The 25,929-nt window shown below is 39.7% G+C and overlaps 1 protein-coding gene across 1 annotated transcript in view; it reads left to right on the top strand.

Annotated features, from left to right (window-relative positions):
• slit3 (slit homolog 3 (Drosophila)) overlaps positions 1-25,929 on the top strand; it is a 212,868-nt gene that overhangs the window by 108,721 nt on the left and 78,218 nt on the right. Inside the window, exons 5-6 of the mRNA XM_026330723.1 lie at positions 7,794-7,865; positions 19,457-19,528. Of these exons, the coding sequence (XP_026186508.1) occupies positions 7,794-7,865; positions 19,457-19,528 (144 nt within the window). The remainder of the gene's footprint in view (positions 1-7,793; positions 7,866-19,456; positions 19,529-25,929) is intronic.

Below are 25,929 nucleotides of genomic sequence, written 5' to 3' on the forward strand. Positions count from 1 at the left end.
ACACACACACCAATGCACAGTCTTACACAATGTCACTTGTAGACACACACCTGTCCACAAACACAGACACCTACACACACTTACTTAGATGAGTGTAATGGACCAAGTTAGGAGAGAGGCTGTCCTGCCCTGTGCTGTCGCAGCCAGGCTGGGCCGCCAGCCTTCTGTCCACCATGATCAATAGCGGGGGCAATATTTTTATTCATAAAGCGCTCACTTAATTAAATCACAGGGAGTGGAGTAGTGGGGGTGGATGTGGTGGTGGTGGTGGTGTGGGGGGGGGGTTGAATAGGGAAGGAGGGATTGGTGGGGGTTACAAGATGAAGCAAGGGCACTGAGTCTGCTGAAGAATTACAAAGACTGGAAGGAGAAAGTAGAGGGGGAGAAATATGGAAGGAAGAGCATAGTATGTGCCAGGATACAGAGGTCATAGTATGAAGGCATGATTGTAGTTGTCTGATGAGAAATATTTTTGTTTTACTGTATCATTTCCAGTTGCAGAAGAATTACTTTTATTGTCTTACGTAAAGTGCGTGCATTATGGGAACACTTGCAGTTTGGACAAAATGTACACTAACAACTTAGAGTAATGGTTTTTTAAAAGTGCATTTTGTCTTTCTTGCAGAGTTAGACGAGAAAATCAATACCACTCTCATATGTGTCCATTAAACATACAGCTACAGTCAGCAACCACGTAGCTTAGCTTTGTGTGAAGGCTTTAAGACAAAGGGGGAAACCACAAACCTGGCTCTGTCCAAAAGAAAGCAAATAAATGTATTTCCCAAAATGTCAAACTATCCCTTTAAGAGGAGGAGAAATGTAACAGAATGAAGGCTGAAAATGCGAAACCTCGGGTACTTACTTTCTAAGCTGAAAAAAAAAGGAAATTGTGTTAGCTGCGAAACATTTGCATATCAAAATAAAAATCTCCAGCATACAGTCCCAGACTGCAGTCCTACTGTCTATAATGCACTGCCAGTATGTTGGCACAAGTCTGACTCATTTAGGCGGTAAGCCTCTGAGCCAAGACTTAAAGACTGTGGTTGTAATGGGAAAGTTCCAGTTTTGAATGCATGGAGCTATATGTCTGTGACATTGCCAAGATGCAACATTTAGTCAGTACGTTTTCCCAGAATAATAATTACTTTTTAACTGGCCCAATAAGATAATTGCGTATTATACACAGGCTGAGTTAGAGTTATTTCTACTCAGAGATTTAACAATATAAATCCACATTAGTTTGATCATATAAATAATAAAAAATCCATGTCTAGTAAGCTCATTTTTTTTAATGTATGTATGTGACAAATGGTGAGGAAAAGGCTTTAACAGGAATTTTCAGCACTTCCAGTCATAACATGAATAGAAGTTGAGTTATTTTGCTTTGACAGCTACAGGAAGAAATTTCAACAATTTATTCTGTGTAGTTAAAAATATAGCATACATGAATTCTGACTTAAAGGCAGCGCTTAACAATAAGTTAAACAGACATAAAGGACACTCTAATAGTCCCAAAGGTTACAGATACCAGAAGATATTGAATTGCTTCCACAGTACAGGCAGTAAGCACTGTAATACTTGCTGCATGACTTTGGTCTTACCCTACAGTTCAGTGCCTTAAAAAAACAAGGAGAATATGAGCTAGCCAGCAGTCGATATTTATTACTCTTTATGGAACAATATTAAATGCAGTTACAGCCCCCAAGGGAGAGAAAAAGAGACAGACAGAGAGAGAGAGAGAGAATGTGAGATAGTGGGAGAGGTGGGAAAAGAAAGTGAGAGAAGAGAAGAGAGACAGAGAAGAAAAGCGAGAGGCTTGAGCTAACCGCTGAAGATCTCAGGTTTCAAAAAGAAAAGAAGTTGTGCCACCCCTGTCTTCCTTCTCTATTCATTTTCTTCCTCTCCCTGAATTTCCCTCTCCTCTCTGTTTTTCATCTCTTCTTTGGAGCCCAGCCAAGGGTCATCTCTCTTTCATTTTTCCACCGTCACCCTCCTTTTAATAAAAGGTACTCACAGAAACACGTACAAAGATGCATACTATAAAAAACTGTCAGCCATCCCTCTGACTTGGCTGCATTTTTTTTCCCACACAAAGACACACAAATTCTACCTGACACATGGATGCACACCTTTGCTGCCCTCTTTGTCATCTGTGTCTAACTGAGGCATTCTGTAATGCCATTTGACACAAAGCCATAACAGGCCTGCTTCTACTCCCCTGTTTGCGGGTTAATGGTTCAGGGCTCAGCGAGCCTAGCTCATATCTGAATGACCCTAAGCGGGGGATCCATCTAATATCTGGTATCTAATTTTACACATAAAAATATAGAGTGAGATACTGTCGGAGAAAAGTTTATTTGGTCTATGTGCATGAAGGACATGCATTTTCCTGCTTTAATATGTTTTTATATGTCTGTTTGCGTGAGCATTATCTATTGTCAATCACCTGCCCATAGTGTGTGTTTCTCTGTGTATGTTCTGTATGTCTTAACCCTGCAATTACCAGTGTTGAAATATTTCAACATCACTTTTAACAATTCTAAAAAATGGCCTGCAAATGTTTTTTTTTCTCAAGACCACATTTACATAGTTAATGGGTCCTATTGTTTGTCCTCACAATGCTATTGGATAGAAGAAGTGTTTATAGGTCCGGTCATGTTGTGCACCAAAATAGCCTGTGCACCTTACACATCACATAACTGCATTGAAAATAATTGTAGTAGCAATTTAAAGTGTTAGATGGTTCATTGTAACTAACTTCTAAATGTGCTTTTCTGTTAAATGTTTTTTAGTTTAGCTTAGACCATAATTAAACACAGGAATAAATTGTATGTGGTATTTGAAACAACATCATCTAAAGCAGTATCCGAAACTCCCTGTATCTTTGTAGGTTTTTGTTTTTTAACTTAAATGATCCTGAGATTGTTTTTATGAGTGTTGCCCAAGTAGCAGCTTGCATTAGGAGATAGAAAAACAGGATCTGAATGTTCTGGATGTTTTGGAGGGATGCCTGTTGCATTGTTCGGGGACAGGTGTGAATGGTCTTGAATGTGAACCTGTAAGTGCTGTGGGGGGATGCATGTGAGCGTAATAGGCCAGCCAGACAGTATTGTTTGAATGTAGTGGAATTTTGCATTTGCATTGAAATGATAATACTTTGACCTACCATCCTGTCTATTCTTTCAGTTTATCTACTACAATATAAGACCCAAGATTATTACTCATGATATTTACTGTTGTGGGGCTAAGTAAGCAGTCAACCCTGCAAATGAATGCTTAAATGTTCTGTATATCTGTTCAGACAAAGTGAGTACAAATACAGAAATTCTGCTCCCAACTAGGCCCAACGTTGCAACGTGACAAGGTGTCCCTAAAAACTTACTAAAATGTAAAAAAATTGAGAAAAGCTTTCATTTCTACATCAGAGGCCTCCTAAAACAATATCTGAAAGGTCAAAAATTGTTTTGCTAATTTTTTCTTAATTTGGGCACTACAGGGTTTTAAAGGGTTAACAGTAATATCCAAAATGACAAAGAGTGTCCTGGCAAGTGCTCTTGGTCTCCTCACATGAATAATGGAACTTATTATGGAGTAGGTGTTAGCTGGGAGCGCACACACACACACACGCACACATTGGTGACACCCTCACACACTAACACAACCACCACCCCAGCCAATGACGATCTTGGATCATGCTGTCATTCTTGATCCCTCCAGACTTCCAGGGGCCACAGAGAGTCACAATGAGCAGAGAGGAAAGACCTTGGCTGGGGAAACTAACCAATGGCGGGTGGGGGGTCTTTGTGGTAAAAGGGGGATGGTCTGTAAGACATTTGGTCAAAATCCAATCACTTCTTAGGAAGCCATGACAAACATGGAATGGATAACAGAAGACTGTTTTTCTTCAGCTGCTGGTATTTGTTGCTACACTTCTATTTTTCTCCCTCATTCTCTTCTTCATTTCTTCATGTGCCCATAGATACTAAACATCACTTCTGTGAACTTGTCTCTATCCAGCTCCAGAGATCCTTCAATTCCTCAAAAGATATGCAGTTGTTTTCATAATCAGTATCATATCATTTACAGAATTTGTCATCCTAATAGAACTGATGTATAATTCAAACAGCCATCCATCTCTTTAATAGAATTTTTGGAGATTAATTGCCTGCTCCAAAAATGCTGTGGCTATACAAGCAGACCAAAAAGGCTGAATCCAATAACTGAAATTATATGTACATTGTGCAAACTATCCTGCTATGAGAATGAACCCTGTGTGTGCATCTGTACTGTATGTGTGTTTGTGCAGTTAGTCTGTTATGAGTGTCCTTTCCAAGGATCACATGCCCATCTCTAGTTGGTGATGGCCTTCTCTTTACTGAAAGGTCAGAAGGGATGACTCACAGAGAGATGAGAGGACATCAGACAACATGAAGACATAATGTCTGAATGTTGAATGTGTATATAAGTTATGTTTCATTATTCATTCATTACCTATACCTGCTTATTCCTTAACCAGGGTCATAGGGATCTGCTGGATCCTATCCCAGTTCTCTTTGGGTGAAAGGCAGGGGTACACCCTGGACAGGTCACCAGTCCATCGCAGGGCCACTATGTTACATTATGATAAGGATAAAACTTCCTGATAATATCTTCCTGTACATAAGGTCAAATCAGAACTGTGCCAAATGGCTGCCAGAAGTATCTGAATTTTAAAGGTCCCGAAAGTCTGTTTGCTCAATTACTTTGGAGTCCTACATGAAGATTTTCTGCCAAAATTTGAATGGTTTTGATTAATTCACATAACAAATTTCTGTGTTTGTTCTGTTTTGTCTGTGCACTTTGCACTGATTGAAGTGGGCAGGTCTCAGTTATATGCAAAAACATTCATTTATTGGAATTTCTACTAATGCTTGGAAAGATGAGCTCATCCCTATTCAGGAACTGTGTGAAGTGATTTCAGGCCTTTAAATTTTTAGAATTTGTGTCTCTGGTGACCTTGGCCGTACCGTTTTTCATATAAAACATTCAACTTTTTCATGTTTTTGTCACTTTTTGTGCAAAAATTTCTTACCAGGGACCATCCCTCTCATCGACATTTAAATTGGACAACCTACAACATGGGATGTTCTTCTCTGTCAACTTAAAAAGACATTTGGGTCTGGACATAAAAAAGTTGCACATGGACATATTTAATCATTTACTACAAACAATTAAAGTACTATTGACTGCCTGACTTTATCAAAGGCTAAACACTTTTTAGGGATAGCAAACATCTCTTTTGCACAAGGTGAATTCTGCCATTAAAATCACATGTATTTTTTAAAATTACTTTCCAGTAACGTGTTATTGAGGTCTCCATCTTGTGTTGACATCTCACAAAATGGTAACCAGACAAGAAGAGCTGGATGCAGCCTGGTCATAAAAACATTCCCTTAATCCTAAAACTGATTACAAAATGGATACCCAGTAATCATGCATATGACGAAAACTTCATTTAAACCCTGGTGACATATGAGTTATAATATGGCAGCCTGAACTGTGGAGTGTCAGTCACTTTGCTGAAGTTGTGAAGGCCAACAGAGAGAGACAGTGTTATACAGGCTTTTATTTGACTTGGATGATTTTTTTATGTTTCTTAGTCTTTACTGTCAGTTATTTCAGTTTTTTATTTTTAAAGCACCAAATAATGAAACAGTGACCACAAGGCACTTTGATATAAACCCAACGAATCCCTGTTCACATTTTCCTGCTGTTGCTGCGCTCTGTCAACAGATCATAAAGGACAGAGTGGTTTGAAAATGATGTAAATTATAGAGATAAAGACAATAGATTTATGGAAAAGGTTTAGATAGGTAGGCAGAGAGAATGATAGAAAATAGAGAATGATAGATAAAGGGAATGTGGGAGCGATAACAGCTTTGCTTTTAATCTGTTTCCTATTTGCTCTATCAACATCAACATGGAAACAACTGAGAGAATAAGAAAGAAAGGAAAACCCCTTTCAGAAAAACCTCACCCCTACCAAAAAATTGTCAAAACCTTCAACACAAGAAGTGTAAACATGAGGAATATTTTCTGGCTGCGCTGCACATTAAAATATCATAATACCCTTCCTGTCTGTCAAATGTTTGCCTTTTCAGTGCTCCTTCATTACCACAAGTGCTGAGCAAAATTGCACATAAAGGCACATATTTTCTTTGCCTAAAGAGTATACAATGCCAGGCACATACTTCTCCCATCAAGGCTTGAGGAGCGAAAACGGGGAACGCTCATCTTTTGTCAAACAAAAGGAATGAGCCAGAAAACACAGGGCTGAAAAGGGAATGTCCAAAACGATGAAACCTTGTTAGTCTCAGGAAATGAGTTTTCTGTTTTCCGAGCACGGCTCACCAATTAACATTCACAGCACTAATAAAAGTTGATTGGCTCTAGGAATAATGCACAACCAATTTTCTTCTTGTGGGAGTAAATGTGTGTGCCAGTGTAAATTAGAGAGCATAAGCATGTACAATATGTCTGTTTGGAGTTTTGTATGTTTACAGTATGTGTGTGGCTGCATATGTGTGTGTATGTGACATTTGTCTGTGAAAACTGAACTAAAAGATGCAACATTTCTTTAACTCTGTGATAGGAAAATGTTAGAAATATGGTTGGTGCCTAATTACCTTTCTCCACAGGCTGATTTTCATGCTGTGTGTGTGTGTCTGTCCGTATGTTTGTGTGTGTTTCAAGGTCAAACACAAAAGTCCAGGCAGAGATCTGTTGCTTTCTTGTAATAATCCACATGTGCATCAACCATCTAACATGCGTGGTCATGTGTTTGTGTGCAGCCCCTGATTGACTTTACTAGCACATGTGTGTACAATGTGTGTGTTCCTGACTGGCAGGAATATACAGTGATTAGCTTGTCTGATATTTCATACCTCTCATTCTTTTTCTTCCTAATTACATTTTGCCTTCTGAACCCTGTTTGCCTGCCAGGCCTTCTCCCCAACAAACAACCTTAATAGAGTTAAGGCCAGGCCGTTGTGTCATGTCAAAAACCATTTGGCTCATGCACAGGACGGGAAGAAAAAAGAGACTTGGTGATGCTGTTGTATGTGTTCACTGAGTGTGTGCTAAAAAGAGGATCCACTAAGAGGGAGAAAAATTCAAAGTATGAGAATGTGTGTGTGTTTTCTTGAGGTTCTCAGAATAGATATGATTTCTTCATTGTTCTGCCAGGTGAAGGCTGTGCTGTTGGCGGGTTTAAGTAAAAAAAAAAATTCTTTTACCTTAAAAACATGCAAAACACACATAGTCAATACACAAACATACACACACTGCTCTTTTATTCTGTCTTCCACTTTCCTTGTTCTTTCCCCACCACTGCCTCTCCATTAAACACACACACACACACACACACACACACACACACACACTTGAAGGCAGTGGATGGACTCATGCCAGCACTATTTCTGATAGTTCTTTTTGTCTTTGAAGCTCTTTGGACCAAATTGTTCCACTGATCATAAATGTCATATCATCCTTTCCCTCTCTCCATCTCTTTTTACTTCTCAGCCTTTGTTCTGTAATTGGCTTTGTGTGTGTGTGTGTGTGTGTGTGTGTGTGTGTGTGTGTGTGTCTGACACAAATCAAATATTGTGGTTTGTTTATCATTTGACTCCATATATCTTAGACTGCTTGGAATACCTCAGCTAATGTCTGCTGTTGTTGTCTCCCTCTGTTTCTCCCTCTCTCTTTCTGTCTCTCACTTTATGTCTGTTCATCTCTCTCTCTTTCGCTCCCTCCAGAGACCTGAGTGAGAACCAGATTCAGGCAGTTCCGAGGAAAGCTTTCAGAGGAATCACCAGTGTCAAGAACCTGTAAGCACAATTACTCTTATCATTTCCTTCATCCTTCATACAACCTTACATAGGACTTGAGAAAATCATAGTAGATAGATTCAGTTTAATTCTGAAACACTCATTTGGTTTAGATGTTGTCATAAGTACTGCATTTTCTGAATGATTCTCCCTAACACATTTTCCACCTGCACGTGGTTTTTCTGCTGTTTGCATTGCCCTGCACCACCTCACCCTCTTTATCATCCTCTTCATTTTTCCTCCCCCACCTCATCATTTTCTTTCTCCTGTTCTGGCACCCCCCCCCCCCCCCCCTTTTTTTTTTTTGTCCAGAGAGGTTTTGCCCTCACATTAGGTCTTCAATACCCTCCTGTCATTTATTCTTGATGTCCTAATCACCAATAGTGTAATCAATATGCTGCCTAATCAATGCTTCTTATCATTAATGACTGATCAATTCAGCTTGATGCTGCATAGGAAACTACTTGATAGGCTCTTGGGGGTAAACACGGTCCCCACTGCGAGGACATTCAATTTAGAGATAGAATAGGAACAGAATGATTTTTTTTAAGTACAGTGCAGAAGGTTTTGGTTGTGTAAAACAGTTTAGGTTTGGAAAACGCTATGGAAAAGTAGACTTGCCTAATTAATGAATCTTCTCTGTGTAAATTAAAGCTTGTGTTTTATCAGTCCTGACTTGCATGTCAGGGGAAAAGATGCAAAGGTGGGATACAAAAACTGAGTAGAACATCATATCTACAAAAAGATATTGATCCATCCTTATAGGTGCCTAATGTTAGTTCATCACTAGAACTGACATGGTCAGAAAAAAACAAACTATTGCAGTTTCATTTGCATGCCAAGTATATCTGGCATATTTAGCAACTAGATTAGTGCTAGATGAAAAAAAAAATTTGTTTAATTCCACTACGCCATTGAAGATCATGAATGGCAACTCCAGAACAGCTACTAAATTGATTCTTGTAGTGAGATTGTTTTCATAGCTGCAGTTTAGAATTTGAAGAATGGATTAAACCTCAGCTTTTATGTCAACATGGATGAGACATTTTTTTAACTGCTCAGAAAATGGAAACATCTGCAGTTCCCTGACAAACTGGCTAAGCTCCATTTACCGATGAACAAGTGGTAGGAAAAAAGGCTGCAGAAAACCCACTGAATGAACCTCACAGTGACATGGTTTTCCCAGCTACCAACACGTTTATTTTTTGCTGCTAACTGGCATCCAACCTCATAAGACCCACCTTGTTGGCAGTGTTTGTAGCCTTAGAGATGGGTTTAGTAGTAGGAGTGTCATGATATTTTACACGTCCTTATGAAACTACTGCTTTGTCGCACCAGTGATTAGGCCTACATAGACAGACACTTAGCAAAAAAATTCACTTCAAAGTCAAATCAAAATGAAGCAATCACAAACAGAGTTATGTGTGCCAGACTTCGTGTGTGGTTTGTGTGTGGTATGTGTGGTTTAGTAAGATCAATGTATTTCTAGCACATTTTCATTGGCTAACCTGTGAATTTATCACTATTCTTGCAACATCAGTAATTCAGTGTCGGCAACAAGCAAATGTGTTCAAGTTACTTTCCTCTCCCAAGTGTGATGTAAGTTCAATATGGCTGCCAAAGTCCACAGAAGATTATTACTCTCAGGTTAAATGGACCTTAAAGTGCATCTACTCTTTGCTATGTACTGTGATGTGTGTTTGTGTGTATATGTGTGTGTGTGTGTGTGTGTGCATAAACGTGTACGTGTATGTGAGTGCTAGTTCCCATGGCCAAGCTCCAAACCTTTGAGTTTGTTTGGCTTCTGATCATCTAATCCACTCTCCTTTCGCACATCAGACACAGTCCAAACTAAATGTTGCGCCCCCTACCCCATCACAACAGTGCAAAAAGGAGAATGATGCTGCAGCACCTTACATGTTGATATTAATGTCTTTAACCTAAATGTTCGTTTAGGGAAAGTTTGCTGAGCATGCAGGCTATTTTTTATAGCAGCTCCTTGCATCACATTCTTTTAACACACATTTACACCTGAGCACTAGCCAGTGTAACCACAGTCTCCTCTGCTGGTCCCACTGAGTAGATTCAGTGTAGAGTCGGTGAAATTCAGTATGAGTTTCCAGACTTTGCCCCCTGGATATAGTCTATCCCCTCCCAAATGCTTCACCCTGCCCCTTACCTTTTTAACACCAGACTTACTGGACTACAGCGCCTCCTTTTCTGCCAAAGCTATAAAGTCACATCAATCAAATCTGACGTTAAAATTGTCTCTGCCCATGTTAAAATGTTTTGCACTAAATTGCTTTGACCTACAAAGTGAATCACTTTACTTTTTTTTTTTTTGTCGTGCCAAAATTAGGAGTGACTCAGGCATATAAAGATCATTCAATTCTTCCTCCTTCTTTCTGGCGTTTTACAGCACCACCTCCTTCTTCTCCTCTCCCATTCTCCTTGTCTTTTTTTCACCTCTTATGTGTGTTGCTTTCCTAAACCTTCCCTTCTTTTTTCTCCCTTTCCTTTTCCTCTTTTCTCCATCTTCCTCTTGTTCTTTTCCTTCATGTCATCACATCTTTATCCCCTATCCTTCAAAAGATTTCACTCTTTTTTTGTCTTCCTTCGTCTATTCTTCTTAGCTCTTTTCTCTCTTTCAATTCTTTGGTCCCCTGTTTTTTCATGTTTTTTTACTCTGCATACCTTGTTATTCACTCCATGTCTATTCTTCATTTTCCCTCCATCCATCCCTCCTTTCTCACTGTCCCTCCATTCACAGCTCCATCCAACTATTTCACTCCCTCTCTCCCACATTTTCCTCAGAACTTCCATCTTTTTTCCTTACCCCCTCCATCCCCCATCCATCCCTCTATTAGACAAGGTGACTCCTGCAGTAAAAAGCTCCAACCCTCATTTATACCACAGAGTAAAAAAACCTTCATGACATTCTGTCCCTGGTGGACACAGCATTGATTTTCTCATATGTCTCGAACTCACTTTGTCTCTCTCCCGCTCGCTCTCATTTTCTCCTCTGTCTCTCTCACCGCCTCCTCGCCTCTCTCACTCATGCTCGATCTATGTCTCTCTCCCTTCTCAGAGAGTAGGGTCTGGCTTTTTCTCTGTTCACTTTCAGCCTGACTAGTGGCTATAGCATTGTACACCATTTACTGCCTTCTTTGACACACACACACACACACACACACACGCACACACACACGCACACACACACACACACACACACACACACACACACACACACACACACACACACACACACATGCCCATGGACCCTGTAGAGTCTGCTATCAGATTGACTGCTTTGCTGAAACTGCCAAGAACCTGGCAAATATGATTACTGTAGTCTTTCCCAAACTTAAGGAGACAGGTATATGCCACACATCTGTGTGTAGGTGTTTGTGTGTCTACTTGTACATTGTCCTCATACATTCTGCTGACTGCTGGTCCTGTCAATCCCCTAAACCCAACTTGTCAGTCAAACTACAGATGATAAAGATAAATGTAGATTTAAAATGGAAAGAAAGCACAATTCCAAAATTCCTGTATATGCTTTGTGTTTTATGGTTTTATCTGTCATATTCTGGATATTGTATCCCCTTTTATCTAATCATATTTTCCAAAATCTAATCTTGTCATGTCTTGTCTTGTTGTGTCCTGTCTTGTTTTGCCTTGTCAGGAAAGTCATTATGTTAACCGCTGCTGCAAATGTCCAACACTGTGGTGTCACTGGCATCAAACACTTCTCTCTTTTTCTGCTCTTGACCTTAGCAAATTCAGCAGGGAACATTTTGGGGAACAAGATGCCATAGAATTGCCTAATTTTTTAACATAAGCTCTTTCACATTTGAGGTGAGCGCTTTCTGCACACATGCACACAGCAGTCAAAAGGCTCCACATCCTCAGAAAACTGACTGATCCTTTGCAGCACTGCCCCCACAGACAATAAGAAAAAAGTCACAAAGAATAGATTTCCGTCTTTGGAGTGGGCAGTTAAATGATTTCTTAGTATTTCAATCATGCTAACGTAACTGCCTATTTGGTCCACTACTGTCAAAAGGTATTAGTATAATGATCTACGTGTGACTTTTTTTAACAAGCAACACTAGCATAGGCCTTAAATTGATCATTTGGCTTTTGTAGTACTTTCTAATCTGCCTGTGTTAACACTGTCTGAGTCGCTGCCTTGCTGCGACCAACAATCAGCAGCACTCCAGTTAGTAATTACACATGAATTCTGAAAACATTCACACAGTCTTTCCCAGGTCATTCTTTCAGCTGTCTTCAAATTGAGAAAAAAATGTTTAAATTTAATTGTTTTTAAATCACAATAACACAACAAATATTCACATATTCTACATATTTACTCTCTTGTGCACTATATATGAGAAGTGGCATATAACTAATTAAATTCAATACAGAATGTCTTCCACCTTCAGGGGCTAATTTTATACAAACTAGTTGGAAATCATAACAAACAATTCACACACTTATTCATGTAAAGATGAAAACTCAACTACATTATGAACCATTGAGAAGTATTCAGGTAGCACTGTTGAAAAAAACACATATGGAGGAAAATATGTTAAAGCTTTTTGTGCATATGTGAGTGACAGTGAGTGGTGAGTGACAGCCTCAACCAGCCTGATGCAGTAAAACACACCCAACTTGTATCCCAAGCTCGACACAGCGAGCAACTGTGCAATAAACCTCAAAAACTTTACATCCAACACACAAATATATGTAGTTGATAAATGACAATATGTCTCACTGCTATTTAAACCTTTTTTCCTGAGGCCTATAATATATGCTGAAAAGGGTAATTTACAATATTCACTAGTCAGCTACTGTACTGGTTTTTGCTCATAGTGAAGAGAGACAGGGAAGCAGAGATCAATGTGATAAACCACAGTTACTGTATATGTACAGTTGTAGTCACACTTAAATCACTGCATATGTGAATCACTCATGCTGGGAGGCATATACTGTAGCTGTGGTTGGATTACAGTGAAGCATGGACACATCAGATAAAGTACAGCTGTTTCATATGCCCTCACATTACACCTCAGTGCCCACACAGACACGGTTTTTATCTTCTGTAGCCATCACATCCTCATATTGTACAGTACCTTGTTTTCCATCTGCCAGCCTTCTTGCACTCTTACCCACTTTTTTATTGTGATAAAATTTAATCCATTTTTCCCACTGGGTCCACCCATGCTCAACATCTACACACACATAGTACCTTCAGGTGCTTTAGAAGAATGCAGGGAATGTAATATATAATTTCTTCAAACAATGCAATTGTACATTATATCAGAGCAAGAACAAAGAGATCCCACCCCATACCTTTACTTCTTTACCTTTATCCTTCCTGTCATCCTCTCCTTTCTTTTCTCCCTCATAAAACGCCTCCACGCTTCATGCTTCCCTACCCACAATGCAGTGCAGGATAGCCGTTTGTTTGAATTATGACTACAGCGCCTTAGAGAGAGGTGAGAACATTGTGTCGACTGCGTGCACACGTACACACACAAGTTTCTGGCCTCCATTGTTGTCTGTCTTTGCTTTTGCAGAAGCTTGCCTTCAGTTGTTTTCATGTTCACCACAATTCCAACAATGGGCAGCTAGAGCCAGGAGTATGTATTGCAAGTGTGTGTGAAAATGTAGAAAAAGGTTGAATAACAGAGCATCTTTACATGAAGATAGTGAGTGATGGTGTACACCTCACTGTGTCATTTCTTTCCTGACCAAGCATATGGTGCATTGCACTTGTAAGAGCAGCAGAAAAGAAGATTGAAGACTTGATAGAGCCACCTTCCTGAAAACTGTGTACTTTGATTCCCATCATTCTTTGCATGGCACCAGCCCCCTACACACTGTCATTAATAGCAGGATGTGACTAATTCCTGAAAGGTCATGATCAGCCAGGACAGGAGGGAGAAAACGTTATTAGCTTTGTCTGGATTGTAACGTATTGTGCCATTCCATTTCATTTAATTGTATTTTTTATCACAATGATATAACTTGTGAGTTAGTTTTGACATGACATCAGTCTAAACTCACATTCAGGAAAACACAACCTTCAAAGTGTAGTTAGTACTTAGTTTCCGCTAGAGCTGGAGACATTTCTATAAAGGTCAAATTTGGTTTTAGAGTTTTGTAGGATTGTAGTTATTTAACTTCACCATTAGACACATGTTCCCATTTCTTTTTACATCAAGCAGATATGTTTATATTCAGTTTGTCTAATTCGATTGGAAAAAGGGACTTGAATGGAAGGCCACTTGGTGACTTTGACTGTGTGATCTCAGTCTGGAACATAGTTAACAGAAATTGACAGATTTATGTAAAAAACATGACGTGACTTCCTCTTCCCTTGAACATCACTTAAAGCAGACGCATTTGCAAGTCAAAGCATACCCTCTATTGAACAAATTCTAATTTATCGCATTAAGACTACATGCAGTGGTAGCCATCACAGCTGTCCTTCCACCCTGCATCCATCTAACATGAGCAATACCGCAATGCAACTTTTGCGTTTGTAGATGAATCACAGAAAATCTGCATCGATTGCCTCAGTTATACAGTATGTTAGTATAATTATTTTATGTTAGATAGAAAGAGAACCAGAGGGCACAGGGAGGGAGGCATCCAAGCAAACAGAAAGATATAAAGCATGTTAATGGTAGAGAGAGAACAAAGGTAAATTCTCTTATCAAACCTTTATGCTTTATGCCACATACACTTCCTATACAATTCTCACCCCCGTGTTATTCCAGTTTTTGCTTCTTCTTTCTGTACATAATTTTCTCACTTTAGGCTTTTTAATCAAATTTTCAATCACCTTCTTGACATTTTTAATCTCCATCTTCCTTCTCCTGGAAAACAAAGTTTAAATTCTTTTCATTTGCCCATTTTCTCATGTCTTTTTTCTCATGTATTTTGTATGTCTTTTGTCTGCTTTCTTTTTTTTTTTTTACAGTCATTCACTCCACCTTTTCTTGGAATCCTTTCACCAGCTCTGCTGACTCCCGTATTTCTCTGTTCTTCATTTTCCCGTTCCAATATTGTTTTTTTACTTCCATGTTTCAGTTTTTCTCTTCAGTCCATTCATCCCATGGCCTTTTTTAGTTTGCTCATGTGTGCATTCCTCATCTTTCCTGGTGTGGTTTTCATCTAAATATGCACACTTGTAACGACAAGAGACAAAGTCACCAAGGAAATTACAGTAAACAGGGGCTGGTGAGATCTCATTTAAAAAAAAAGGCTACGTTATTTTAAGTGATGTTTTGGTCACCAACTATAAACTATATACTATAAAATTTCTCCTGATTTAGCTGCAATCGATCAGTCACTGCTTGCCAGTTGGGAACATGTAAGAATAGGTGAATTTTTAGTCTTAGCAAATAAGATTTAACATTCATAAGTCAGTCCAAATTACTGTAACCTATAAATAATTTAACTGTCCAACAACCGTTAGATTAGAAAAGTATTATTTCAGTTGTAATTTGCATCATAATGGCCACATTTGGCCAAAACATACAAAATGATCTACTGAAGTGGTGTAGTGTTATTATTATTATTTATTGTTTCCAGTATGTCTCTCAGTCCTTAATCAACATGTTCTGCATCACTCAAAAAACTATGCTGTTTACATGAAGTTTCAAATTTGATAAGACATTATTTGTTGACACACACTGGATGGAGTCCCAGCCATAGTGAATCTTCCTTTCTCTGTATTTTAACAGTATTAATTACTCAGTCAGTAGTTGTTGCTCACGGATGGATTTGTGGAGTGGCAGGGCTGCTGTGGTGTGTGTGTGTGCGTGCTTCATGTTGCTCCAGATGGTAGCAGAGGGAAGCATTGAGTCAGTCTGCCAATAGACCTTATGATAGACATGATTAAACACACAAACTAATTATATGGAAGTAAATTAAAATTTGGACCCCAGTTCTATCCCCCTGTAATAAACATCCACGACATGAACACAGGAAAGCTCAGACAAAGACTCAAATACAGAGAACACACACACACTCACACAGACACACAAAGTAAAACTCTCATCCCACATTGATACCAATCATGTCACTGCTAATCAGGGCGCTTAGTGAACAAAACTGTCAGAGGAATCCAATCATATCACAGATGATGGAATCGTTTACTGTGGATGAGGACCGTAGGTGAAGTGCATGGCTGCCAATATGAATCCACCAGTTATTCTCAATTCTAGTAAAATTGCAGATTTAAGATTTCTGGAGGATGGTGGTAATATGTTCTCAAAATTATCAGCACACAATTCCATAGAGTTACATGAAGAGTTGAAGATGTTTCACCACTTGTCCCTTTGCAAAGACCCCACCACTCTGGTGGGGAGTAAAGATGTGGGCATCTTTATCTCTGCCATTTTTAATCAAGTACAGTTTCTCACCTAAACTACAAAATAGCTTGTTTCTTCATTTTGATACAATATATGCCACAGCTGTTACACTACCTCCTGCACTAACACTGGACATTTGCACTGGACATTGTAAGGTGAGAAATTATCCAGTGTATATGCAGTTACCATTATACTGGGCCGTACTACCTGTATGAATCAAATCACAATGACCAATAAAATGAGGCAAAACTTAATAGACCTCTTTATTTTGTGGAACTGCACACTCTTAAGCTTGCTTGTTGTTTTCTGTGTATGGAAAGAACTGTACTGAAAAAGAAGGCTAGAATACTACAACTTTGGCAGTGCCATGCATTTCCCTATGGCTAATCAGGCTGTGTGCCACTTTCCAAAAACATGTCTTTTAATTACATTAAATACAAATATAGCACAACCATATGTTGCTAGGATTCCCGGACTATATTTTCAGTCATTCAGTCTTTCAGTCATTTCAGTCCAGTCATTTAACAGATGCTCAGACTCAGAGCTCCCCTTCAAAAGGTAGCCAAAAAAGGAGAAGAATCTTCTGCTTCAAAGCACAGCATTTACCAAGAGTGTGGCTCCTTTTCTTTTACACAAACAACTTTATTTAGTGCTCCATATTGATGATCCTAATGATCCTTTGCTCAATTAATCAAGTGCTGCATTTCAAAATGATAAACAATTTATCTCTAAATCACTATCAGTATCTCTAAAAGATACTTTCATTACAGATCAAAACATCTCTTTATTCTCCATAAGTCTTTGGCGGGCCAAAAATTAATCTGTTGCAAGCCAAACCTGGCCTGTGGGCACACAGTCTTTTGATATTGACTGTCTTGAGTCCAAACTGAACTCATGCCAAGCATTAACCTCCAGCAGCTGGTCAACATCAGGTTGAAATACATGAAAAAATGTGCTTGGCCGCACTGCACTAGTACTGCTTTTCTTGAATCTGTCATCAATGCCTCTTCAGCCTCTTGCATGCAGAATGTATTGAAATAAGAGCATACAAGTCAAAACAAACAGTCACATATTGTGATTGCCTCGTTCAGGTATTTTTTGTGATTTTGCAGGTTAGTTTGTTATTTCTGAGGAGACTGTGCTTTTTTGAAAGTCAATGAAGATGATTTCTAATAAGGTTCTTAGATATTCAGGTTTTAACCTTATATGACACCTGCTTCTGGAGATCCAGCCACATTTTGAGGCACAGTATATTTGTGGAGCACTTCTCAGACGCTCTCAGGGCTTATATAGCCGTCAGATTGTTCTGACACATGCATAAAGGAAAACAAACTAACAAAACAATATGTTGGTCCCGAAGCAGGAATGTAATTTCTGTTGCTGTACAGAGAAAACCCAGTTCCTGTATCAGGAAGCACCTTCCTCAGGCTTAAAAGCTGACATGACTGATACAACAGGTGCTGCAGTGTGCCTAGCAGACACTGGGGCTATGTGGAGAAGAAGAAAAGGCAATTTAATAGGTTGATAATAGAAAAAAAAGAAGAAAAGGATTAGCAATGGATAGATGGAGTGTGATAAGAGAAAGGGTGAAAGGGAATCAGGAGGAGATGAGACGGCACTAGAGGGAGAAGAAAATGGATTATGAATGAGAGAGAAAACATGAAAAATGAAAAAGGTAGATGGTTGGAAACGAGGAGAGGAAGAAGAAGAAGGACAGAAGTTAAAAATGGGATTAGCGATGGAGGGCTCTAGTGGAAGAAAGATGAGATGGGGAAGTGGACAAGGAGGAGAAGATTAAGGTGGAGTGACAATGCTTTTATCTTTTACTGTTTGGGGCACGGACTAATGTGCCATCCTCTGTGTGTGTGTGTGTGTGTGTGTGTGTGTGTCCCAGAGAATATAAACTGTGTTATAGACCTGTGTTCATTTGTGTGTGTGTGTTCAGTTTATGTTCGGCAACTTTTTTCCTCTGCATATATGTATGTACATGTCATCAGAGTGTGTGTGTCTAACAGGTAAAATGCCACTCATCCTTTCTGCTTGAGTTAGGAAGACAAAAAAGCAAACAAGAAGATACTTCTAAATGTCTGCCCTTTGAATCTTTTCATTTGCTATCCATCCATCTGCTCCTCCCCAGAAGAAGACAGGGGAGGAGAGACAGAGAGATGAATGGTTAAGAAGGTGGGGGGAAGAGTGGAAGTTTCGGGGTTGTTGGGTTCATGGATGGAGGGATGGATGGTGGCACAGAAGGGGCTTGAATACCTAGAGCTGAGCAAATTAAACTAAAAGCAAAGGATGGATGGAAGGGTACTGGGTGCATCTGGGAGTCTAGTGTAAAAGGCGACAGGCGAGCCAGGGAGGAAGGGAAGGTAGAGAGAGGGAGAGAGTCGGGAGGCAGAGAGCAAGAGGAAGGAAGGAGAAGAGGAGAGAGACAGAGTCGTGACTGTAGGTTGATTTACGGAGGTTTCCTTTTAATGAAATTGTTTCACTGACAGAGCCGGTAAAAGGCCCTTAATGGATTGGCTGGCCTAATGTAATGAAATTACTCCCTCTTTCACTACAGAGAGAGGAAAAAGAATAAAAGAGGACATGGGGAAGAGGAGGAGGAGTAGGAGGAGGATGGGAGAGGAGGGGTGGGAGAGGAGAAAATGCAATTAATATTTACAGAACAGACAAGCAGGGTGGGCTTTAGCAGCTACGACTTACTCACTCTCTTCTTCGCTCTGTCTACCTCTCTCATCCCTCTCTTTCCCGGTGGCCAGTGTACGCTGGGCGTGCAGCAGGGGAGGGAGGTGATAGGCTGACGCCAGGCAGGCCACTTCAGCGCACCAGTCTCCTCTCTCACGCTCTCCTTTTCCTCTCCTCCTCTCCTCAGGGTTGGCCATATCATTGCTGAGGTGAGAGACTTAACCTTAGCTTGTGTGCTATCGTCTGGACTGGGTATCCCAAGAGTGAGTGTGCGTGTGTGTGCGACAGAGGGTGTGTGGGAGAGGGAGGTAACGCTGGTGTCTCCTACCTGCTACCTGAAGCCCATTACTAGGGTATCACCTCGCACACACCCCTGCAGGCACACACTCATTCACGCAACTCGTCTATTGTTAGTCCCTCCCCCAGCTGAGCAGACCTTGCAGACTTGCGCCTGACTCCCATCTCTCTCTCTCATCTGTGTGTGTTTGTCTGTGTGTGTTTGTGTGCACGTTGCAGGCAACTGGACAGCAACCACATCAGCTGCATTGAAGATGGAGCTTTCCGAGCGCTGCGAGATCTGGAGATTCTGTAAGTAGAAACAACCCCCGGTCTTCTTACTCTGGCTCCTCCATCTCTCTCCTCCTCCGCCTCCTCCTCTCATGAGTCCCCCTCTTCTCTCCTCTCCCCCTTTTAATGTGTTGTCTGTGAAGCGGAGATCTGTTCTGTGCTCTTCTCCTCTCAATATCAGCTTTTCCCCATCTTGTTCTGTTTTTTCACCCTTTCACGCATCTTCTCTTTCATGTAGAGATGAATACTTTTCTCCCCTTGTGTTCGTTCTTTTTTTGCCTTACATTCCTTATTCATTCACCTGCATCTACTTTTCTTTCTCATCTTTGTTTCATTCTTTTTATCCACATCTGCTCTATACCTTGCACATTAGAAAAACTTTAAGATGCTTTTGAGAAAATGAGAAAATGTTTCTTTACATGCTTCTCTGTGTGAATCATCTTTAGCGATATCTCTGTCTTTGTGTGCACTGTGGTGCATGTTTAAGTACTTGTGTGCATTGCTTGTAAGGATGAAATGTAGCGTACCTGTTCATTCAGCGGTAAGTGTGTCCTTGAATTAGAATACACTGAAAATATGCATAGACACACACACACAGAGTGAGGAAAGAAGTGTTTCAGCTCTGTGGTTTGCATTGTCGTTGCACCATGTGTGTTAGGACAGAATGGAACATGTTAATGTTCTTGCATGTCTGCTTCCAGCTGTGTATGTGGCTGTTTGTGTGTGTGTGTGTGTGTGTGTGTGTGTGTTTTATGTGAGTGTGTGCAAGTTTGTGTGTTTGATCTATCCACATTTTCACTGTGCTCATAGGTGTGACTGGTGACAGCCACAGTAGGTTGTGTTAGGAAAGGTGTCTTCTTTCTCCACACTCATGTCATGTGTGCGTATGCAGGTATGTATCGATCTGCACAATTCTGTGTGTGTACTGGACTGACTGCGCTCATGGTGTGCATTTATTCTCACACAGAAGGTGATGCTGTGCTTGTTTGTGTGTTGTGTATACTCGTTGCAACAGTTGAACTGTTCCCCCAGTTTTTATGCTACAGTACAGTGTGCAAGGTTTATAGTGTCATTGTTTAATTTGATGAAAAACAGAGCTGGAAAGACATTAGACACATTTCTTTGGTTGGCACAAGCATTGGTTCATTTGTGTGCAGGGCTGTTGGCAGTGCTTTCATATTCTGCTGTATGGCGCTGAGAGGTAAAAATATGAGTGATAGAGTTGCTGAATATGGTTATAGGGTAAAACTGTACAGTAAGAAAGACATAAAAAAAATGTGGAGGCAGAAGAAGAGATAAGAGGATGAAACAGCAGAGAAGAGGAAAAATGAAAGGAAAGACCAAGAGAAAAAGAGAAGGTCGACATTGCTGTCCCAACCTCTAGCACATAATGCTCATAAATGCTGGTGGATCATTACACATTGGCATAAGGTCCATCAAGTGAAACCCACAAAAACACAAGAAGTGAGTCCTAATGCTTACATAAATACAGTTAAATTTGAACAGGCGCAGAAAGTTCCCATGGTTAGAACACATTGTGACAATAATCTGATGTTTTCTCATCTGTTCTTCACCCCAAATGAAGAACAGAACTCTAATTGTCTGCTTCTGGAGGAAATCTGTGTCATTATCACTTAAACCTCTGCTGTATCAAGCCACACTGTGAGAGCCCAACTATTACCACCAGATATGTTTAGGTAAAATGCATCAAAATTGCGCTCAGGACAAGTAACAAACCAGAGCAGCAGATTATGAAAAATATGTATTAATGCAAAAATCTCTAAAGTACATATGTTCTTGGCAAAATGGCAAACAAATCCTTTTAGGTGTACAGTGTGCTTTTTGTTTCCTTGGAGTCCCTATAATATATAATCACTATATAAAAATAAAAAGTAGAGGGCAGGTATTGTGAAATCTCAGCGAGATCCTGCTGTAGATGTAATTGTTCTTGGTGCAGTCTGCCTAATGTGTTTACATGAATGATTAAAGAGAGCAGAGAATACAGTGGAAAATGGTTCAATACAGTGCAGCTTAAACTCTGGACCAGATCCCGTCCAAATACTGAAGCTGTATACAATTTGAAGAATACATATATGAAGAATTGATATTGTGTTGAAAGTTGCTCAATATCAACTTGAATTTGCTTGAGATGGTGAAACATATCTGACAACAATTCATTGTTTCATGATCCTTTTTTTCTTTTATTGCCTTTAAACAAAGTTAGATTTTTTGATTTCCCAGCTTTACATTTCACTCTGCGCATTATGGAAGTGATAGGGGGCAGATTGCGTGGGGGGGGGCAGCATGAGATCCAACATATTAGCAATTCATAAGACTCTGACAGCTGAGTGCTCGGCAGGATTTACAATTCACTGTAAATACGCAGCTATTCCCATTCACAGTAGACAGCATGACAGCACACAGTATATTCACTGAATGTGACATTTTAATAAAGCCAGGTGTGTGTGTGTGTGTGTGTGTGTGTGTCTGGCTGTGTGTGTGGATGTGTTTGTGCTCATGTGCAAAGGGCATGAATGACAGTAAGCAATTCTACCAGTGGACTTATCTTCATTTCAAGCATTTTAATGCGTGCACACACACACACACACACACACACACACACACACACACAGATACACTAACACGCATTATTCAGGCATGCACATTCAGGCTCAGATGTATGCATATTCTCACACACACACACACACACACACACACACACACACACACACACGCACGCACACACACACTTCCTCCAGCTGTTCAGTTTCTAGGTTCATTTCGTGACCATTGTACAAAAATGGGGTTGATACAGGTAGCAGTGATTGGAGGTCATGTGACTGCACCATCAGGTAGTTGCATGTGCGCACCTGAGCACACAAGCTGTTGGATATGAATGTGTATGTGGGTGCGAATGAGTTTAGTCTTCTGTGTCTGTCTTTTGAGGACTGATTTGTGTTTGGAGACTTATTTCCTCACAGACTCATTTTCAAGATTAAGAATTTGTTAGAATTTGTAGATTTAGTTCAATGTTAGCATTAGATGATGAATCCATTAGTTAATCTTTTTACGTCTCTTATGAAACAGTAATGATGATTTGAGCTACTTGGTTGATAGCCTGGGCACTTGCAGGATTTTCTCTGTTTCATACTGCATGATTGTCAATTTTATTGAAGTTTTGACTATTTATCTTCAGGAAATCTTTGTCTTTAAGTATTTCTGGACATTTTAAAATGTTAGAACTAAATCATTTTAGTTGAAGCCCTACTTATGGTTGCACTGGGATTAGTGTGGATGCAAATGTTCATCTGTGTGACTGCATGTGTGTGACTGCATGTGTGTTTTTGTGTGGCTGGGCATGCACGTGTCAGTGTGTGTCTGACTAATGTGTTTTCCTGTGTCTCAGTGCATGTCATGTCCATCTATGAATATACATCTTCATCTGTGTGCTTGTGCCTGCTGTATTTGTTAGTGAATAATCTACTATCGCAAGTTATTTCCATCACCATAACTAGTTAAAAATAAATTAATGCATGATGGAGTTTAAAGATGATGACCAGTACTTTTTTGTATCTGAATGTGACGGTGTTAAGTGCTAGCTGGCAGGCGAATGTTACGTGTGTGTGAATGTGTGTTTTAGCCATTTGTGTGTATGTGTCCTGTTAATTGAAAGAAGTGCAGCGCTGTGTGAATCTCCACATTAATTAATCTAGTCATTTTTAATTAGCCTCTGTTTCTTGGTAGACTCAGCTTTATCAGAGCTGCTTAACATGTTTCGCAGCAGAAGTGTTGACGAGTCACGGCTGAATATTGGGGTGTTGGGCTCATTTTGAAAATGCTAAATAGATTTTAGTTTGTTAGTTTTTTTAATCTCATTGCAATTATTCTCTGGAAATAAAGGGCAATGTTTTTTTATTATTATTTTATAGGACAACATAAATATGAGACACTGGATTAGATTTCTGAAATATCTGACACATCACAAAAGCAGCAATAATTTTTGTGTCGCACCAACTGATTATTAAGACATTGTTTTTGACATGTTAATGTCTGCAGCCTACTCTGAGAGGTACGGTATCCAAAAATATCGCAAAGTAATCTTTAAAATGACGTATTAACAGTGAAGTAAAACACCTGAATGTTTTCTCATTGACACATTGGTGCTTGGCAAATAGGTTAAACCAGTTTGAATCTCTGTTAATCGGTCGCCTCGGTTTGACAGAAGAGTTTTGCTTCCTGAAAGGGTTTAGGAAGAAAGGCAGATACAACTAAAGACACTTTTACATTCACCATTTCCTTTGATATGTGTTCCCTTTACTCATATGTCCTTAGATAGTCTTTTTCTCTCTCGTTTCCTCTTCTCTCTTCTGTCTCTTTCATGGCTGCCAGGATGAAAGTGGAGAATCAGTGTTGTAAAAGCAAGGCACTGCTGGGCTATGATTTATTTAGACTCCAAAGGACTGCGGTTACTATCCTTTCCTCTTTTTTTTGCCAGAAGAGGCAAGAGACGAGAGATCGGGGGGTGGGGGTTGGTGGAGAAGCAGTGTGGTATTGGTGTTGTAAAAGCAGCTAGTTTCCCTGACATCATTTATTTATTTGCTGTTAGACCTGAGGAGGAGGAGGGAGGGACAAACCAGGTGATTAAGAGGAATAGATAGAGAGGGAAGGAGGGAAACCCAAAGATATGGAGGAAGAAGATGGAGAGATATAGGTAGAAAAAGAATAAAAGGTAGTGAGAGAAAGAGAAAAGCAGTAAACAAACACATAAAACAGATAGGTACAAGGAAAATGCAGACAAAAACTTTCATTTATTGCAAGTAGAAAAGGAGGCAAGAAGAAAGTGGCGTAGCACACAAAGTTGTAAAAGGTATCAGACAAAGAAAAGAAGATGAAATGGGAGAGAAAAGAGACAGAAAAGAAAACTGTTGTGATGTTAGTGGGTTAAAAAAAGGACAGTGATAGAAAATAGATTGAAAAGATCAGAGGGAGGAGAGCAGGGAGGCATTAATTATTGATGGAACAAATGTCTGACTGACTGACTCAATTTGGCCTTTTGTTGTTTCCAGACCACCAAAGCTGTCAGATAGACTCAGGGCTCCTCAAAGTAAGGATGGACAACCCAACGACTATGTTACTATGTTTAATCAGAGTGGATATGCAACCATGAGATTGAAAAGCTCAGTACATTACAGTTGAAAGTTAGATTGTTCTTTTTTATTTATTTTTCTTATAATTACGATTTTAAGACTTTTGTGTGATTCAATTGAAGTGATAAGAACTTATGTTTTTAACTGAAAAAATATATAATCAGTAAATTTCAGTTCAAAACATGTATATAATTTTATGTTTTGTTTGTTTTCCATAGCATTATTTTCAATCCCAGAATCTACAACTGGTGCGTATATATTCAAGTCACCCCAGCGAATGGATAAACCAGCTGAAATCCAAGCAGCAGTTGCCTTCAGTGCATAAATAATCCTAACAGAGACTAATTATCTTCACATTAGCCTTGAAAGGCAAGCATTAACATGTTTTAACTCTGACCTGTCGGTCACATTGGTTTAACCTTGCGTGCAGCCTGTTTTAAACTATTCTCTTGCAATGCGTCCGAATTGACCCCTGCTGCAGGTCATCTCTTTCTCTACTTAATATCCGTCCAGTCCTTTTCCACTGGCTTGTAATGAAGATAAACTCCACCAGCACCATAGTGAGAAAAAGGAAATGAGCATGCTCTGGTCATTTTCGGTACGCTTTCAGTACCTGTAGATTAGTAGAGTGAGTCATTGGTTGGGAAGGTGCCAGTCAATTTTGAAAAGAAACTTTTTGGCTTGTCTGCAAGAGTCTAACAAAACATTATTGTATCTGACAGGAGTCACTTTCATGGCTGAAATAATATAATCTCACTAAAATGCATTACATTACCTGTTCTCTAGACTATCCACATTTCATTAGACAGACAGAAACAGAAAGTTGCAGAGCCATTGAAATGGGCAGGCAATGAGAAGCTTTTTGATACAGAAAGAGGAGTTTGCCACAGAGTCAGAGGGTGCACCATGGGTAGCAGGTGTAAAGTTTAAGAAAAAGCCCAGAGCTGAGACTTTGTATCACAGAGGTTATATAACCAAATGTTTTGAAACATAAGCCAGTGTAGCAGATGCACCATATTGATTTACAGACTGGCAAATGTAATAGACATTTGATATTTACTGTTGTGTCAGTTTCAAACCATGTTGTGTAATTTAAAGTCACACTTGGTTGGGAAAATGAAGAAACACTCTCATGCAGTATCCCTTAACATCAAGCAACAAGGGTGCCCTTTAACAGTGTATCTGCCCTGCACTGGGAGCTGAAAGGTGAGAATGATCAGCCAAGTATAGAAGAATTACAACAATTTTCAGCACCAAAACATTTGGTACCACTTC

The sequence above is a fragment of the Mastacembelus armatus genome, chromosome 10, assembly GCF_900324485.2.
Source record: "Mastacembelus armatus chromosome 10, fMasArm1.2, whole genome shotgun sequence".
Lineage (NCBI taxonomy): Eukaryota > Metazoa > Chordata > Actinopteri > Synbranchiformes > Mastacembelidae > Mastacembelus > Mastacembelus armatus.